The sequence below is a fragment of the Chenopodium quinoa genome, unplaced genomic scaffold, assembly GCF_001683475.1.
Source record: "Chenopodium quinoa cultivar QQ74 unplaced genomic scaffold, ASM168347v1, whole genome shotgun sequence".
NCBI classification, from domain to species: Eukaryota; Viridiplantae; Streptophyta; class Magnoliopsida; order Caryophyllales; family Amaranthaceae; genus Chenopodium; species Chenopodium quinoa.
The window spans coordinates 6,808,588-6,828,536 of record NW_018744239.1 but is presented as its reverse complement, the minus strand read 5'-3'; the positions used below and the strand labels follow the sequence as shown (position 1 = coordinate 6,828,536).

Below are 19,949 nucleotides of genomic sequence, written 5' to 3'. Positions count from 1 at the left end.
TACAAGTCACTAAATTTCCTTCACAGTCTCTTCCAGGGTGGTTTCTCCTACACCTCTTGCAGTTGAACTTCCTCTCCCCATTGTTAGCGTTAGAAATCTGCTAACATTCTGGTTATTCCTCTCAGATGAGCCCCCATTCTTAAACCTTTTGAAGTGACCCTGGTTATCAGAGTTCCCAAATTCCTTCCTCTTCTCTCCGACCTTAGCACTCTCCCCTACATCCCTAGAATTCAAATGGTACATGTGTGAAGCTCTCTCATACACCTTATCTAGGGTCTTGAAGACTTTCCCAGCTAGGTCTTTCTGCAACTGTTTAGTCAAACCCTTATCAAACCTCTATGCCTTCAGTTCCTTAGTCGGGACAACCTCAGGGGCAAACCTAGCAAGGGTCATAAACCTATTATAATATTCCGAAATCGACATTCGGCCCATCTCTAAGTTAATGAACTCTTGAGCCTTCTGCTTCTTCAAAAATGGGGGGTAAAACTTATCCCTCAATGCAGTTTAGTGCCACAACTTTCATACCCTCAGGACAATTATTTCCGCATTATCTCTCCACCAGATATTAGCCTCATCCTTAAGGTACATAGCAGCCTGATCAACTTTCATACCCTCAGGACAATTTAGTGCCACAAACAGCTTATCAAACTCTCGGACCCAGTTTTCCAAGAAGGTAGGATCGTCACCTCCCTTGAAAACTGGTGGCCTAACTTGGGCCAACTTCTTGAACATCTCAGCATGGGGATCAGGTTGGTCAGCTCGATTCTGATTCAAATTCTCAGCTAACATACGGATGGCCTCAGCTAAAGCAGCATTATTTGCCATTCTAGTTCTACGCCTGTAAGAAGGTAAACGTTTACTCTAGCTTAAACAAAATTCAAACGTCGTGCACATACATTCATTCAATCACAATATTACGTTTTATCACATAAATTGGTTCAAAAGGGTACTTTGGTCTTTGCACCCCTTTGTCCCAAGTAAAACCAGACAATAATAGCACAATCCACACACAGGAATAAGTAAAGTTAAGAAAAATAATTCCCATCCCACGCTACTCTTACTCAACTTAATTATAAACAAGAAATTTCCTCAAAATTATATGTAATCACAGAACTTATATTGGTCTTGAATCAAACATATTATCAGAAATGGAATCCTAATAATAGAATAATAACTCTTATTATATCTCCAATAAAAGTATTAATCTCAATCCATAACTCTGTAGCTCTAGCTACTTATTAAAATTCAATAGTCAAAGTCAAAACTAAGTGAGGTTCTAATAACCATTATTGATAGCAAAACCTTACTAATACTAGCTATACTCTAATAAGCCTAATCTTTAAGGGACCACATTAGAGTTCTTGTCTTTCTCTTCCTCATAGGTATTAATATCAAAAATAAGGTCATTCTCATCTTCGGAGTCCTCAATAACAGCTTTATAAAGCGGATTCAGATTCCTAGTAGTCCTCTTCCCAACTTGTGGTTTTGGTGGTTCTAAGTTCTCCTCTTCATCTGACAACTCATTAAGGATTCTCTGAATAGCCTTCTTTCTGTCTTTTTTCTTAGTCATCCTGTACTCGTACCAACGTTGGTATGTTACCTCTCTTTCATCATTTTGATTTGGATGCAAAGTCCACTCATCCCAAGAGTTTGTGCTGTAATCGGTCTCCTCTTCTTGCTTAAGCTGAGTCACCTTCGCTATATTTTTATCCATCTCTCTATGTTATCCCAACATAACAAGCATTCGAAAGGAATAACATGAACACATCAAGAAAGAAATTTAATTAGAACACTATCACACAATTTATTAACTAAGCAACTTGCAAAATAATTAAATAAATGCAAAGTAATCAATATGCATGCATTCCCTTTCTAGTTCTACCCAAATCTCACCAAATAAATAATTCAAGTTTCAAAATTACTTTATAACCATTTAAAACAATTGGTTCGAACACAATTAAATTTTAAAATCATTTTGACTTTTAAATACAAAATCCTTAGTCAATTAATTAGGCGCCTAAGACATACTAATTGGCTTTAGTGGTAATTAAATCTAACCTAAGCTCCCAGATACCACTTTGTAACACCCCAATAATTCTCTCTTTAAAACCTATATTAACCTGTAATAACCTGTATAACCTGTAATCACCTGTAAATACTTTTAATAACCTGTGAGAGAATTACTGGCGTGTTACCGCCACGTATTCAAACGTTAAGGCTAGTTTTAGAGATCAGCAGCGGAAAACTAACTTAGTTTTTAAAAAAAAACATAAGTTTCAAAACTAGAAGTCAAAACTCAATTTAGTCTTACAAGTTGGAACCTTAACGACCCTTATTCAAAATCCAGTAAAATAGGAAGTAAATGGAATTAGAACCAAAATAAAATTCAATCTATGATATGAAATAGGCTAAGTGATTAACCAACGCTCTACTCAAATCCCATCACCCTGATGCAAGTCAGTTTATGCAAAAACCTGTGATAAATCTACTCCCCAATATTACAATTGTAAGAATTGGATCATTACAGGGTCATTGAAGGCGAAGACCATGACCAAGAGAAACACACAAAAGCACGCAATCAACAACGCTGAGTACATACAAGCTACGAAATATAATAAAGAGTCTTAGCATGATACTATCAAGCATTCCATACACTCACAATATAATCATTGACTCAAACACATGATTTAATTGTTACTTATTACTAAATTTTCTCTAGATAGCATTGATTACTTCATTAATTTGATTGGATTAAGCAATAGACCAGGTTGTCCCCCTACGCTCCATTCCGGAACATTAATAACGAAAACCCTATGCCTCCTTTCGGAAGACATTAATAAACATCCAATGGCAGACGGGCGCGACTCCATGGCCATAGCTAGTATGAGATCTCATCTAACTCATTATAATTTTAAAAGAATTTAATACAAAAGACTCGTAGATCAGACGGCCTCTGAAAAGTGCACGGCTAATACCCCGTGAACCCCAACCCCTGTTTGTCATTACTCTAGATGTGCACAAATCCAGAGTTTTATTGCTCATCCTTCTTGCACTTTACGTGATTTACCTGTTTAAATTTGGTGATGACTCAAATGCAAAACAACACAACCAATCATACATCAATCATTCAAACTATTTAAAACCAATCATACATCAATCATAAAACAACCGCATAAACATTTTCATTTGAAATAATCGTTATATAGCACGTTAGTATGTTGAGAACTTGAAAATCCATCATAAAACCATGATTTAAAGCTATTTAAAGTTGGGGTTAAAATCTGAAATTTTAAGTTTAGTAGTGGAATATAGGGATATAAATATCTAAACTTGGAATATATAATTAGAATTCAATTATATTCATAATACCCAATTAAACTTTCAAATTTCACAACTTAAACCCTAGCATATACATAATTTAAAATCTGAAATTTAGTTTATAATCAAGGTAATTGAATTTAAACATATTTATACATACTATAATTAAATAATTTAATCTTCCTGCTTTGAGCCCAAATATTCAGCTTTCTTAAAAATCTGAAAATTATTATACTCATCAAAAATTAAGGTTAGGATCATAATTAAGCACAAGGTAAGTAATTAAGTCAATCATTCACGTTTTATGCTCAAAATCATGAAAAATCAACGTTTAAACCCAAAATCAGCTTTTCTGAAAATCTGAAAATTACATATAACCATCGAAAATTAAAGGTAGAATCATGTTTAAATACAAGGTAATTAGTTAAATCAATTATTCATGGTTTAAGTCTATATTTTGCGAAAATCACGATTTTTGAACCCTAATTTCGTAGCTAATAAAATCTGAAATTAATCATGTACTTAGTATATCATAAACTCAACAATTTCGCAACATAACCCAATAAATTTGAAATATTCATCATGTATATGCATAATCAAATCAATAATTCATATAAAGATTAAATTTTTGAAGAAATTAAAACAAGAAAAGAGGAAGATAGAAGAGAAGGGAAGTGAGGGGAAACCGGCTGGTGCCCGACAGTGCTGCGGTGGTGGACTGCGGCTGAGGGCAGGCGGCAGCAGCAGGCTGGGCAGCGGTGGAGCAGCAGCGCAGGTGAGTTTTTATTTTTTTTTTTTGTGTTTCGTGAATGAGGCAGGGAAGCAAGGGAAAGGGAGTAATAAGGAGAAGCAGTATGAGGGTTTTTGAGAGAAGTTTACTTAATTAGAAAAATGAGGGTTTGGGATCTTTTATGTTTGTAGAATTAGAATGGTAATCATAGCCCAAAGTGAGTAAAATGCTATTGAAATATAAGTTATTGTTTTTATTTTGTGAATTCTTTCCAAAATATTTTTATATACATATAAAATTATTAAAAATAATCGTATACATAAAAATATATAATTATTATTTACTAAGAAAAATATGGGGGATTACAATCTACCCCTCTTAAAAGAAGTTTCGTCCCCGAAACTTAACCCAAAATCCATAATTTCTCAAAACTATTACGTTTTGTATTGCTGTAAATTGCTTGTTTCTCAATCATATATACCTAACAACTGAGCTCATGCTCGATAAACTCGTACTTAGCCAAAATTTACGTACTTTATTAGCATGCAAACACAACAATACTTGATAATAATAAGCAAGTTCATGCAATCTTAAAGCAATAAATGGCATAAATGGGGTAAAACGCGAAATCACACTACATTCTACCCCTCTTAAAAGAAAAGAGTTACGCCCTCGTAACTCACCTCATCAAATTACTCGGGGTATTTCTTTCTCATCTCTTCTTCGGCCTCCCAAGTAGCCTCTTCGTACTCATGGTTAGACCAAAGGACCTTCACTATCTTCACATCTTTGTTCCTAGTACTTTGCACCTTGTGATCTAAGATTTTCACTGGTCTTTCTTCATATGTCAAAGATTCATCCACTTGGATTGTTTCTGGTTGCAACACATGGGTTTCACTAGGCACATACTTCTTCAATTGGGAAATGTGGAACACATCATGCATTTTCTCGAACTCTATTGGCAAAGCCAACTAATAAGCCACGTTTCCCACACGTTGAAGAATCTCATATGGCCCCACATACTTAGCACTTAGTTTCCCTTTCTTTCCAAATAGCATCACGCCTTTTGTTGGCGAGACCTTTAAAAAGACCTTATCCCCAACATTGAACTCATCATCTCTTCTCTTCAAGTCGGCATAACTATTTTGCCTATCTTGTGCTGCTTTAATTCTTGACTGAATCAATATCACCTTGCTCACCATATCCTCAATGAAATCTGTTCCCAAAGTAACACGCTCACTACAATCATTCCAGCACACTGGGCTTCTACACTTTCTTCCATACAATGCTTTAAAAGGTGCCATCTTGATACTCGTGTGATAACTGTTGTTATAGGAGAATTCAATCAAGGGCAGGTTATCTTCCCAACTCCCTTGAAAATCCAAGGCACAAGCTCGCAACATATCCTCCATGGTTTGGTTGGTTCTCTCAATCTGGCCATTCGTCGCAGGATGAAAATGTTCATCTTCAAGGTAGTCCCAAGGTTTTCTTTCTCCTTCTGCCAAAACTTAGACAAGAATCGCGAATCCCTGTCCGACACAATGTCCTTGGGAATTCCATGCAAACGAACCACATTCTTCACATAAGTACTTGCCAATTGCTTCTTTTTCTAGATTTCCTTGATTGGAATGAACATCGCTGACTTAGTAAGTCTATCTACAATCACCCAAATCGTGTCATTCCCACTGCGAGTCTTCGGTAATCCTGTCACAAAGTCTATAGAAATAGAATCCCATTTCCATTCCGGTACCTCCAATGGTTGCACTTTCCCCATGTGTCTCTTGTGATCTATCTTCACCTTCTAGCATGTCAAACACTTGGTCACGAATTCAACAACTTCTCTCTTCATATTCGGCCACCAATAGAACTCTTTCAAATCCTTATACAGCTTATCTCCCCCAGCGTGAACTGAGTAAGGTGTGTTATGGCACTCCTCCATGATTCTTCTTTTTATATCCTCACACTTCTGCGGTATGCACCATCTCTCCTTGTATCTCAGACTCCTATCCTCATGAATCTTGAATTCGGTCTCTGCGCCGCTAGTCACTCTATCCCTAATCCGCTGAAATGACTCATCCTCCCTTTGTTTTTCCTTAATCTCCTCGAATATGGACGGTTGAATCTTCAAAGCACTCAATATTCCTTCTAACTCTCCTTGACGAACGATCTCAAGGTTCAATATCCTCATCTCCTCACACAATTCATCAGCCACAATCAAAGCATTAACATTATTACTCGACTTCCTACTAAGAGCATCTGCAACAACATTCGCCTTTCCTTCATGATACTGGATGTGTACATTGTAGTCTGTGAGGAACTCTAACCATCTACGTTGCCGCATATTCAAGTGATCCTGGGTGAAGATGTATTTCAGGCTCTTATGGTCTGTAAAGATCCTACAGGTGACACCGTAGAGATAGTGCCTCCAAATCTTCAAGGCGAACACAACAGCTGCAAGCTCTAAGTCGTGTGTAGGACAGTTAACTTCATGCGTCTTCAACTGTCTTGATGCATAAGAGATCACTCTCCCATTCTGCTGCAGAACACATCCCAGACCATGCTTTGAAGCATCGCTGTATACCTCGAATCCATCTCTCCCATCGGGCAACACTAGTACTGGTGCAGTGGTTAGTCGCTCTTTCAGGGTTTGAAAAGCTGCTTTACAACTGTCGTTCCACTCAAACTTAGTTTGCTTCTTCATAACAGCGGTCATGGGTTTGACTATTCTCGAAAAGTCTTTAACAAACCTTCTATAATACCCAGCTAATCCCAAGAAACTACGAACATCAGTCACATTCTTAGGAGTAGGCCACTCACTTACTGCCTTGATCTTTGCAGGATCTACCGATACACCCTCCATAGAAATGTAGTGCCCTAGAAATTTACATGAGTTAAAATAACTCACTTTTAAAATAACTTAATTAAATAAGCACTTGGCCAAGTTTAAAACAAAATACTTTAAAACACGTTTTTAGCTTTAGTGGTAATAAAATCTCAACCTAAGCTCTGAGATACCACTTTGTAACACCCCAATAATTCTCTCTTTAAAACCTGTATTAACCTGTAATAACCTGTAGTAACCTGTAAATACTTTTAATATCCTGTGAGAGAATTACTGGTGTGCTACCGCCACGTGTTCAAACGTTAAGGCTAGTTTCAAATATCAACAGCGGAAAACTAATTTAGTTTTAAAAGAAAATGTAAGTTTCAAAACTAATAATCAAAACCAAATTTAGACCACAAGTTGGAACCATAACGACCCTTATTCAAAACCCAGTAAATTAGGAAGCGAGTAGAGTTAGAGTCAAAATAACATCAATTTATGAAATGAAATAAGCTAAGTGATTTACCAACGCTCCACTCAAATCCCATCACCCTGATGCAAGTTCAGTTTATGCAAAAACCTGTGATTAGTCTGCTCCCTAATATTACAAGTGTAAGAATTGGATCATTACAGGGTCATTGAAGGGCGAAGGCCATGACCAAGAGAAAACACACAAAAGCACGCAATCAGCAACGCTGAGTACATATAAGCTACGAAATATAGTAAAGAGCCTTAGCATGATACTAACAAGCATTCTATACACACACAATATAATCAATGACTCGAACACATGACTCAATTGTCGATCATTACTAAGTTTTCACTAAATAGCATTGATCATTTCATTAATTTGATTGGATTAAGCAATTGACCGGGTTGTCCCCCTATGCCCCATTTCGGAACATTAATAAAAGAAAACCCTATGCCTCCTTTCGGAAGACATTAATAAACATCCAATGGCAGACGGGCGCGACTCCGTGGCCATAGCTAGTATGAGATCTCATCTAACTCATTATAATTTTAAAAGTATTTGAAAACAAGAGACTCGTAGATTAGACGGCCTCTGAAAAGTACACGGCTAATACCCCGTGAACCCCAACCCCTGTTTGTCATTACTCTAGATGTGCACAAATCCAGAGTTTTATTGCTCATCCTTCTTGCACTTTACGTGATTTACCAGTTTTAACTTGGTGATGACTCAAATGCAAAACAACACAACCAATCATACATTAATCATTCAAACCATTCAAGTTTCCAATTCAATTCTTAATTTATTAGTGACAAACAACATTTATTATTGAATCCTTTAACTACCTCGGTGTATAAACACCTTAAGTGCATAAGGCACCTCAAATCCTATCCCTCAGTGTTAGAAACACCTTAAGTGCACATAGGCACCGCAATATAATTTATTCATGTGTACTAAGACACTTAAATAGCTCCTTTCTCATGCTTATAACATCAATAAAAATTATATGAACCATAATAAAATTCCTTTTTCATATTCCAAACCAAATTAAACATTTAGTTTAATCAAGCATGCTCTCTAACATGCCAATAATAAAAGTATGGTTCATAATCAACATGTCAATATAATTAATTCCAATCACCAATTCACCATAAATAAATCCAGAGTTTTATTGCTCATCCTTCTTGCACTTTACGTGATTTACCAGTTTTAACTTGGTGATGACTCAAATGCAAAACAACACAACCAATCATACATCAATCATTCAAACCATTCAAGTTTCCAATTCAATTCTTAATTTATTAGTGACAAACAACATTTATTATTGAATCCTTTAACTACCTCGGTGTATAAACACCTTAAGTGCATAAGGCACCTCAAATCCTATCCCTCAGTGTTAGAAACACCTTAAGTGCACATAGGCACCGCAATATAATTTATTCATGTGTACTAAGACACTTAAATAGCTCCTTTCTCATGCTTATAGCATCAATAAAAATTATATGAACCATAATAAAATTCCTTTTTCATATTCCAAACCAAATTAAACATTTAGTTTAATCAAGCATGCTCTCTAACATGCCAATAATAAAAGTATGGTTCATAATCAACATGTCAATATAATTAATTCCAATCACCAATTCACCATAAATAATTCATTCATCACAAATCATTCTCCAGTATCAATCCAATCAACAAATTCCATCCAATACCTATCGTGATACTACTTGGAATTAATTTAACAAAGCCTAGCATGCTTCTATACACCTAAACATTACCAAGTATGCGAACGTACCTCAAATCATCTTTCCAACTAGCCACAATTGCTAGAAATTACTCAACTTAAAGTCTCATATAATACCAAATACATAAACTCAATTACTTCCTTGATTACATAAATTTCCAGCAACTTTTAAACACTTTAAACCTTCTCTAATAAGCTGAAATTTTAGTTTAAAACCTTTAAAAACTCTTTCTTTAAGTGGGTAATTAAAATCACAAAATAAAACCTCATTCATGGTGTTTATATAAAATTTCAGCACACTTTTTAAGACTTAAATCCCTCAAATAAATCTGAAAATTATATTAGAACCAATTAAAACCTCCCCTACTTATGGGTAATCAACCCCTTTTTATTAAAACACAAAAGTAGTGCTTAAAATAAAATTCCAGCAATATTAATTTATTAAAAACTCATTAATACTCCATAAAAATGTAGTCTTTAAGCTTTATTATTATTTACAATCAATAGATATATAAAACCCCTAAATCAATTGTAAGTTAGAACCCTAAAAATCAATACTTTAATAATTAAAACCCTAACTTTTAATACTTTATAAAATCATAATTTAAAACCATACAAAATCTGAAATTTATACTCTTTAGTTGTCATAACACAATTATAAAATATACTAATCATATTTCAATAATTAAAATCAAAACCCAAAAATACATACTACATAAAACAATTTTAAAAAAAAACAAGAGGAGAGAGATGGGTGGCTCACGGTGGGGGTGGTTGCCGACGTGGGTCGTCGGAGCGCCGGCTGGGCGCCAACGTGATGACATGGCAGCGAGGAGGAAGCAAAGCAAGCAGCCTGCTTGCTTGCATGATGTTGTTCACGCATGAACCAAAAGAAAAACAAGGGGAAAGAATAAGGAAAAAGAAAAAGAAAGAAAATAAAAAGAAAAATAAGGAAAAAGAAAAGAAAAGTTACTTACCCCCAAAATCTAATTTTTTTTTTTTTTTTTGATCTCTTGTATGGGAAATTTTTGGGGTTTTGGGGATATTTATAGAGTAGAAAGTAGAGATTGGGTTTAGGCCTAATAAATAGGTAGGCTTTAGTTATGAAATATTTGACCCACAAGGGTTCAAATAAAATAATTGAGCTTACTTAAATGAAATGGGTTGGTCCACAAGGAGTATGTAAGGATTGTTTACATACTATTATTTAAACGAGCCCAACAATTAATAAAAGTTTAGCCCAAAATAAATTTTACTTTTATAAAACTCACTAATTTAAAATACTTTAGCCCTTAAAAATATATATTATAATTAATTAAATAATTTATAAAATACATAAAAATACGGAGTATTACAACAGGTTAGTTTGATGATGTGAAGTTCAGGGATTTGGCATACGCATTGTCAAGGGATTGGTGTGATTGAGAGTATTCGTCCTTTGTGTTGAACTTATTTAGGTTTTGTTATTTATTTATGATTTGGGTTTTAAATATTGGTTTAGTTTTAAATAAGGGCCTTTATGGTTCCAGTTTGTAAGTTTTGACTTATTGGTTTTCTAAACTATTTATTTTAAAGACTTAAGTTTGGTTTTTCCGCTGCGATACTTTGATAAAGCCTTAACGTTTTAACACGTGGCGGTAATATGTCAATAGTTCTCCTCTATTTTATCTAAAGTATGTGGTCCAAAAAAGGGAGAATTATTGGGGTGTTACAGGAGACTTGATTAGTTTGTTATATTGCTTAAACATTGGATTTCCTTAAGTTTTGGTTTGATTGATTTACTCTAGTTACACTTAATTTGGATGTTTGTTTTGGGTTTGAAACTTTATTTTGACTGAGTTAGTTTTTCGCTGCTAAATTTTGAATATAGCCTTAACGTTTGAATACGTGGCGGTAGCACGTCAGTAATTCTCTTACATTTTAATTACGGCTTTTAGTTTTTCACTATATACCCTCGAGTTTTTTTGTATTCACCATATATCTCTTGACTTATAATACACCATACATCCCTGAGTTTTACAAAAATACAAGATGAATGAAGTTTGGTTAATTATGTCATGAAACAACCCCAAATCCCTTCCCTTACCATCGAAACCACCCCCTTTCTTCCCCAGCCCCTGAAACCATCTCAAATCTCTAGAATCATTTCCGTATGATTGGTTTTGGGGTGGGGAAAGGAGATCTCGAGTCGTTTTCTGGGTAAGGGAAGGAAAGATAGTTGGTTTCGAGGGTGGGGGAAGGGATCTGGGGTGGTTTCAAGGCATTATTAACTCTAAACACTAATAGAGCTAACATCTGTTAGTGCTAAGGGTATTTGGTGCATTTTTGAGAAAACTCGGGAGTATATGCTGTATTTGAAAAAGTCTATGGGTATATGGTGAATAAACATAAAAAAAAACTCGGGGGTATATGATGAAAACGGTTTTGATTAAGATACCTTCAGGTACAAGAGAGAGAATAGTTGGGGTGTTACAATGTGTCAGTCAAAGTGTAACACTTAAAAAAAAAAACAGAGAGAATAGCTTTAATATGGACCCTTTACAAGGTACTTGTAGAGTGCAACAATTTTTTGAAACAAAAATTGCATATGATATAAGCAATGGGTAATGGCTAAGAAACACTTATACAACTAGGTGAATATAAGAACCAAAAGCCCGTTCATACCTATTATCTGATTAACCAAACTTAATAATGATTCGACCCGATTTTAACCTGTTAACCGATTTGAACCGAAACTCGCTTCAAACTTGGTAAACCCATTTCCAAACCGAATTCACCTGATTTATTTTGAACCGAAACCCATTTTCAAATCAATCTAGTTCAACCAAACCAATTATAACATGAACTGATGGTGACCTGACCCGATTTCACCCGATTTGTTTTGAACTGAAACCCGTTTTCAAACTAACCCAGTTCAACCCATATTGATAATGCCCTAGCTCGGTTACAACCTGGCCCGATTAGGAATCAATATGTTTTGAACCAAAACCCGCTTTAAATTGGCAAAACCCATTTTTAAACCGACTCATGTCAACCCAAATTGATTATGACCCGAATCAATTATAACTCAACCTGACTAGAAACTGCAATTTAAAAAACCAAAAATTAATCGACCCGATAATTTTGAAAACCAACCCAAATCGAACCGCTAATCATTTAAACCCATTATAAATCGACGAAACCGACAAGGTATCCGAATAGACACCTCTGCTCCTTACTACTCCCCGTTGTAAATTACCTTTACTACTTATTACTACTCCCAGTTGTAAATAACGCAATTTGGCCAAGAGTTTGGCTTAAAATCACACCTTTTATTGATTTGAACTCTAATTTCAGAGACAAACCAACACCAGAAGCAGCAGCCATGGCAGAAGAAGAAGCTGGAGAGTTCTACCTGCGATACTACGTCGGTCACAAAGGGAAATTCGGCCATGAATTCCTTGAGTTCGAGTTTCGCCCTGATGGTAAACTTCGTTATGCTAACAACTCCAACTACAAGAATGACACCATGATTCGTAAGGAGGTCTTCCTCACTCCTGCAGTCCTTCGCGAATGCCGTCGCATCATCTCTGAGAGCGAGGTCTGTTTATTAACGCTTTTATTTGTTCTTAATAATTAGGGTTTTGGGTTTTAATTTGTTTGAGGAAGTATAATTTTTGGAATTTTGAAACCCTAATTCGGAATGGAAGCCCTAATGGTAGAAATTTCTTCCTGAATGATGAATAAACATGGTCAATTTGTTGTTTGATACGGTCTGAGTATACTTATTTTCATGGAAGCCCTAATTTTTGTAATTTCTTCCTGAATGATGAATAAACATGGTCAATCTGTTCTTTGATATGGTTTGAATATACTTGTTTTCATGGAAAGCATCAAACAAGAAAGACAACAAAGCCTCATGTTGGTTTCACGGGTTTATTGAGGTTAAGATATACAAGTATTTTGCACCTAGATTGTCAAACGGGTTGCTAGGTTTGTCAGGTTTTGGGTAAATTCCTTTTTGTTTCAGGTCATATTTTTATTTCTTATTATGAACTTAACTCTTTTTGATTGGAGTTAAGTTGATCAATGCGCTTGTAACAAGTCAGCGGCGCTGAGTAGAAGGGATCAATTATGGCAACATTATAGGTCGTTGAACTATTTTAGGTTTTATAGGTTATTGGATTTGTTTTGTCAATGTATTTAGTTTGTAAATGCATTAAGCACCCACTTTTTAAACTTAATGGATTGTGTTACTTATGTATTTTGTTGGGGTTTTTTTATTCTTGAGATGTGTAAGATTGCTTGCACAGTGATTAATGACTATTTGGGCAAAAGATAGTACATGGTGCTTGTAGTTTAATGAAGTATTTTTTTTATTTATTTTTTTCCAAAATGTTGTTCAAGTAGATTATGAAGGAAGATGATAACCTATGGCCTGAACCTGATGTTATTGGGAGGCAAGAGCTGGAGATTGTGATGGGCAATGAGCATATCTCATTTACAACTTCAAAAATTGGTTCACTTGTTGATGTCCAGAGTAGTAAAGATCCCGAAGGGCTTCGGATCTTTTACTATCTTGTTCAGGTCAGTATTTCTGATATCTTTAGATTTTAGTTCATGTTTTTATTTTATTATGGCAGTCCTGCATTGAAGTATGCTTTTGGAAGTCTTTTGTTTATATGCTTCCTGTTGCTTGTTTCTTTTTGTTTTTTTTATTTTTTTTATTTAGTTCTGGCACTTAAAATTTCGAATCTGTTGTATATTGCATTTTGCTCTATGTATTCTATTCTCATGAATGCTGTTCATGGATTTCTATGAAGTTTATGGAACGTCAAAGTAAAAAGCAAATGTTGAAAGGTTGTATTTTTTATCATCACTAGGGCACGTGATGCTCGCAGTGTGGCTAGCCATGATTAAATTCTTGTAACTCGACGTAATACCGGTAAGTTAGTATGCTTATTGTGGTACAATGCTAAATATAAGTAAGATTATGACCAACTGGAGACTGTAAGTGGAAATGTTGCTGCATTTAAATAGGAGTGGTAGGCTTTTTGTATTGAGGCAGCAAAGTTTTGTCCTTATGGTGTCCTAGCAACAACGCAACAATATGGCATTGCTGTGAGCTATTAGAGCTTATAATTAATACAGTCATATAGCCGTGTTAGAACAGTTTGAATGAGCAATTGCACTGCGGAATCTTTATGCTGAATCGATGGTTTTGATTTATTTATTTATTTATTTATTTATTTTTTTTATGTTATTTTGTTTGGTAAAAAGGAACGCAATGCATTAATGATTTAACAAACTACATAATTCCGCTACTTAAGCTATCTCAATCTGCTGAATAAAGTTCCATACAAAAGCAAGAGATTTGGTGCAAGACACTGTTCTCATTCATACAAATAGTTCTATGATGTTAGGCCATGGCATTTGCAAAATGCAATTTGATTTTTCCCCCTATAATGTGGATAAGCTTCAGTGTCTGGGAGTTCTGGATCAGCTTCCTAGTTTCATACGACATATTGTGGTACTCCGTACTTATTATAAAACAAAGATTGTTGTTGGAGGAGATGGACACATTTGTATAATCTGATAAAATCCATCCGATGCGGAGTACAGTAAAACTTTTTGCGAGAAGGCCTGCTCTTATGCTGAATAATTCTGCTGCTAGGGCATTAAGAGCATAACTTTTTCTGTAAAATCTACTACTTCACTCTCCCATTCAATCACGCAAGATACCAGCAAAAACGACATTCACATTAGGATTTAGCGTGTGTGCATGATCACAGGAACCAGAAAAGAAGATATTCCATAATATGGATTGATAAAGGGGTGGGTATAGGGATGGCAATTTAATCCGGATTCGATCCGAAGCAGAAAAGTCCGAGTCCGAAACTGATAAAAAAGTCTGAGTCCCAAATAGGAGCTGGATCGGATTCGGACCTTGTGTAGAAAGCTGTTAAATGCTTGCTATAAAATCCCAAGTAAAAACCCTAAATCTCTAAGACTCCAACTTGCCGCTCATTCCTCCTTTTTTCATTTTCGCTCTCTTACACCATCTCTTTCTCTCTCCTTCATTTTCAATGCAACAAATTCATTTCTCTGGTAAGGTAGTAACTTCCCTCTTTAGTCATTACTAAGTTACAACATCTGGGCTTTATACTCTTGCTTCAATAACATCATACAAGTCATAAGATTAGCATCAATACATAAAGTTAGTTTTCGCCACGCTGGAGACCTTGCGTAATTTGAAGACTCAAGTTATCAAACACCCATCCAGTGTTTGAAAAAGCGCGCCTAGGTGCTGAGGCGCAAGGCGTTAGAGGTCATGCGCTTTTTATGGTCTAGGCAAGGCGACTTCGATGAGTCGCGCCTAGGCGCACCCCTAAGGCGCACAAAGAGTTTTTTTTACAGAATTTTTTTATTGCTTATATGCAAGGAGCTCCGAAACGCCTTGGTGCGCCTTGAGCCTTTTTATACATTGCACCCATCTTCTTAAGTCCCGATCTAGAATTTTACATAAATAGCATATACTCATTTTTCAGATCTAAATTTCAATGATTTGATTATATATGTGACATGTTTGTTTGTAAATTTAACAAATTCAATTATGTAAATTTTTTTAGGCTCATGTTTTTCTTTTACTTTTATATTTTTTGTTTGTTTAGCACCAATTTCCCTGTGCTTAATTAAACTATTATACCTTCAATGTTACTATGGATTAAAAAAACACTAAATGTTATTGAAATTTGACGGACTCGAATTCGGATTCGGAGGTCCAAGACTGCGAGTGGAGTGGATTTGGATATGGTTGGTTCGGATTCGGAGGCGGACTCGGAGGCAAATATGGGATCCGTTTGTCAATCGAATTGGATTCGGATCTGGTAAAGTCCGACCCGAATCCGACCCATTGCCATTCCTAGGTGGGTATACAACTCACTGGCTTCTATAAATTCCTAAACTAAAGTAGCAGCTTAGTGGAGGATAATGGAAGGGGTAGAGGTGACACTAGGATTTAATTATACTCCTCCAGACTTTGAAACAATAAGATGGAAACAAAATTTTCCACCGCTGTCTGTAAGTTACATCGTTCGATTTATGGTACCAGACTGTCGGTGTTAAAGAATATGATTACAGTTTGGGGATTAAACTGAACTCGCCCTTCTGTGGGCATTTTACATGATGTCCCTGACCAAATCCTTGCATTTCATATTAGTTTTAAGCCACTGTTTAAAGATCCATCCATTGAAGTGTTAGGAGTAGGAAGAAGGTGCCATATGGGGAGAAAGATAGGATATTCAAATGATGTGATTTGAGTTTTCAGTGTTTCTGTTGCATGTAAGGCTCTTTTGGGACCATATCCCAACCTAAGTACTTAATTAAAATATTATGGGGCGTAGAACACTTGAACAAATATCTTGGACTCAAAGTCAATGCAAGTCCTGTTTGATGGTGATCCATTTCTTTTCCTTTTTCAGGGATGCTATCTTTTGATGTTGTTTACAGCACGTGAGGCCTAGCTCATTAAAAAGAAATTTTATAGGCTTTTAAGTCGTAAACTCACTTATTATTCAAGGCTTATAGTTATTGCATTTTCAAGAGCATTGTCATGAATTCATCCTGGAAGATCATTTATATTGTTGTGTTTTCACTATGATTTGGCATTGGGTCTGTTTCTGCTACTCAAGTAAAAAGTATTATGCTGTTAGGTCCAACCTCCTCCCCTTTTTTACCCTTGCCCAAGACAGCTTCTGTGATGAGTTTTCGTAACCAGTACGTTTAATGAAAAATCCAAGGGATGAATTTTGTGTGGACAGAACACCATATTGAGTGTACTAGTGGAATGAAGTTATCTGGTACCTGCAGGAGATAAATCACGGTGAACTTTTTGTTTGGTTCTGTATAGACTGGGGATAGAAAGTTTGTCATTTGATAAATAGAATGATTTGTGTCTGATGCAAACAAAGACCTTGATGCTGACTATTGTGTTGGTGGACAATTTATTGTCTTTCAGTACTCTTTGTGTTTGTATGTATCCTTAGTGTGCGTGATCTTTGTGCAATACACATGTAATACTGAACTTTTGCCTCATTGTTCATGCAGGACTTGAAGTGTTTTGTATTCTCACTTATCTCACTCCACTTCAAAATCAAGCCAATATGAGATCTGAAGCGGTTTTTGATTTTTGGCTATATATGTTTTCATAGAAAAATCACTTTTGGTGGTCGTCTGGAGATGTATTCTGATTAAAATGTGTGCACATGTGACTGAAACTTTGTGGACTCGGCGTGTTGCTTGGTGGATTTAGTATGTGGTGCTTGTATGACTTGGGATGGACATTTTTGGATGTTCGTTTGTTCGTTTTTTATTTTTCCTGCATCTAGCTCATAGGAATGTTTGATGGACTTCTGCACTTAAAGAATATTCAGTATTGATTTTTATGCTTACTCATTGTTTCAATCTCCATTCACATTATAATTCGTGACCTGATTTAGCAATTGATAGCCTGAGGCTGAGGCTGAGGCTGGCTTTCCATTTCTTTTCAACCATACATACTTCTTTTGTTTTTCACTCTTGTCAGTGTACATTTATACCTTCAATATCTTTATGTTTATTTTTTAAAAAAAATATAAAAATTTGATATTTTGAAGTATATATTAAGATTAGGAGTGAGCAGTAATGTCACAATGTTTTATGAGTGTGTTATTAAGGTCCACTTGAATTAAAATACGCAATCAGTTTTCATGCCAAAATGTGGTTTAAGACAGGGTGACCCTCTATCTCAACATCTAAACTAAATCGGTTTTCCTTTTTAGGACACGTACAGCTTCAAAGGTATGTCAGTTTGGTTTATTGAGTCTGCTCACAAGAAAATGAAGACATTCCAATTATAGAATGGATTTGAGAATTTAACCGGCTCTTTACTAGTAATCGAGCCTTACTCTTGTTGCAAAAACATGAGCTCTTTGGCTAGAAAGAAATGAGATAATTGCATTGAGGTTCTAACGTCCTAGTAAACAGAATTCTGGAAAAAGTTAACCTTGTCACTAAGGATTTATGAATCTTTTATCCGATCGGCTTTTATGGACATAGAGTTCTTACACTCCCCTATATAGAGCCGTTTCACCCCCGCTCCCCCAGGTTTCTCATGGCAAGCATGGGATGTTCTTAGTTCGGCTCCATGAACTCAATTCAACTTGATGGAGCCTGGGACAAAAACACAAAAGGAATGGGAAATGGATGGTGTCTACATAGACTAGGAAGACAAGAAAGGATAGGAAGGTGCTCATATTGTTTGGCGAACTTAACTCTAGTGCTCTCCAAAGCCAAGGAGCTTGGCTATTGGAATCACAACAATAAAATTCCTGCAATCTCGTTTACTTACTGCAGGAGACTACAAGCAAAGGTAATCACCGGAATAAATCTAAAACAAAATTTGTATGGTGTGTGACAACCAAAGTGCAAAGAACACAAGTAGAGCAAAAATGTTGCTTGTAAATAGTTCTTACATGTTGGAAAAAAGGATTAGGGGGCCAATCAGAAGTTTTAGGTATGAGGTATGCAATTGAAATGAGTAAAACTGTAACACCCCAATAATTATCTCTTTAAAACCTGTATTAACCTGTAATAACTTGTGGTAACCTGTAAATACTTTTAATAACTTGTGAGAGAATTACTGGTGTGCTACAGCCACGTGTTAAAACGTTAAGGCTAGTTTCAGAAATCAGCAGCAGAAAACTAATTTAGTTTTAAAAGAAAATGTAAGTTTCAAAACTAATAATCAAAACTAAATTTAGACTTACAAGTTGGAACCATGACGACCCTTATTCAAACCCAGTAAAATAGAAAGTAAATGGAATTAGAACCAAAATAAAATTCGATTTATGATATAAAATAAGCTAAGTGAATAACCAACGCTCCACTCAAATCCCATCACCCTGATGCAAATCAATTTATGCAAAAACCTGTGGTTAATCTGCTCCCCAATTTTACAAGTGTAAGAATTGTATCATTACAGGGTCATTGAAGGCGAAGGCCATGACCAAGAGAAACACACAAAAGCACGTCATCAGCAACGCCGAGTACATACAAGCTACGAAACACAGTAAAGAGCCTTAGCATGATACTAACAAGCATTCCATACACTCAATATAACCATTGACTCGAACACATGATTCAAATGTTACTTATTACAAGGTTTTTATTTAAGTAGCATTGACCACTTCATTAATTGATTGGATTAAGCAATAGACCGGGTTGTCCCCCTGTGCTCCATTCCGGAACATTAAATAAGAAAACCCTATGCCTCCTTTCGGAAGACATTAATAAACATCCAATGGCAGACGAACGCGACTCCGTGGCCATAGCTAGTATGAGATCTCATCTAACTCATTATAATTTTAAGAGAATTTAAAACAAGAGACTCGTAGATCAGACGGCCTCTGAAAAGTACACGGATAATACCCCGTGAACCCCAACCCCTATTTGTCATTACTCTAGATGTGCACAAATCCAGAGTTTTATTGCTCATCCTTCTTGCACTTTACGTGATTTACCAGTTTAGATTAGGTGATGACTCGCATGCAATCAACACAACCAATCATACATCAATCATACAAATCATTCAAGTTTCCAATTCAATTCTTAATTTATTAGTGACAAACAACATGTATTATTGCATCCTTTAACTACCTCGGTGTATAAACACCTTAAATGCATAAGGCACCTCATATCCACAATCTTGTCTTATAAGACTTTAACTCTTCCTTTACTCATTCCATTTCAATACAAATGAATAAGTAATTAAAATGATTCATTCCATATATCCTTGTATTTTTGCCTCTAAGCTCACTTTGCAAATTATTGCAAAAATAATGTTCAT

The 19,949-nt window shown here is 35.7% G+C and overlaps 2 protein-coding genes across 2 annotated transcripts; one reads left to right on the top strand and one right to left on the bottom strand.

Annotated features, from left to right (window-relative positions):
- Positions 1-4,740: 4,740 nt before the first annotated feature.
- On the bottom strand, positions 4,741-5,460 carry LOC110694330. The gene is made up of 2 exons (XM_021871505.1): positions 5,140-5,460; positions 4,741-5,019 (listed from the first exon to the last, which is right to left on the bottom strand). Exons 1-2 carry the CDS (start codon positions 5,458-5,460, stop codon positions 4,741-4,743), a joined length of 600 nt encoding a protein of 199 aa, XP_021727197.1.
- Positions 5,461-12,348: 6,888 nt separating this feature from the next.
- LOC110694409 (protein mago nashi homolog 2) lies at positions 12,349-17,537 on the top strand. The gene is made up of 3 exons (XM_021871580.1): positions 12,349-12,665; positions 13,475-13,651; positions 17,171-17,537. The coding sequence occupies exons 1-3, from the start codon at positions 12,450-12,452 to the stop codon at positions 17,228-17,230; spliced, it is 453 nt and encodes a 150-aa protein (XP_021727272.1). The 5' UTR covers positions 12,349-12,449; the 3' UTR covers positions 17,231-17,537.
- Positions 17,538-19,949: the final 2,412 nt, after the last annotated feature.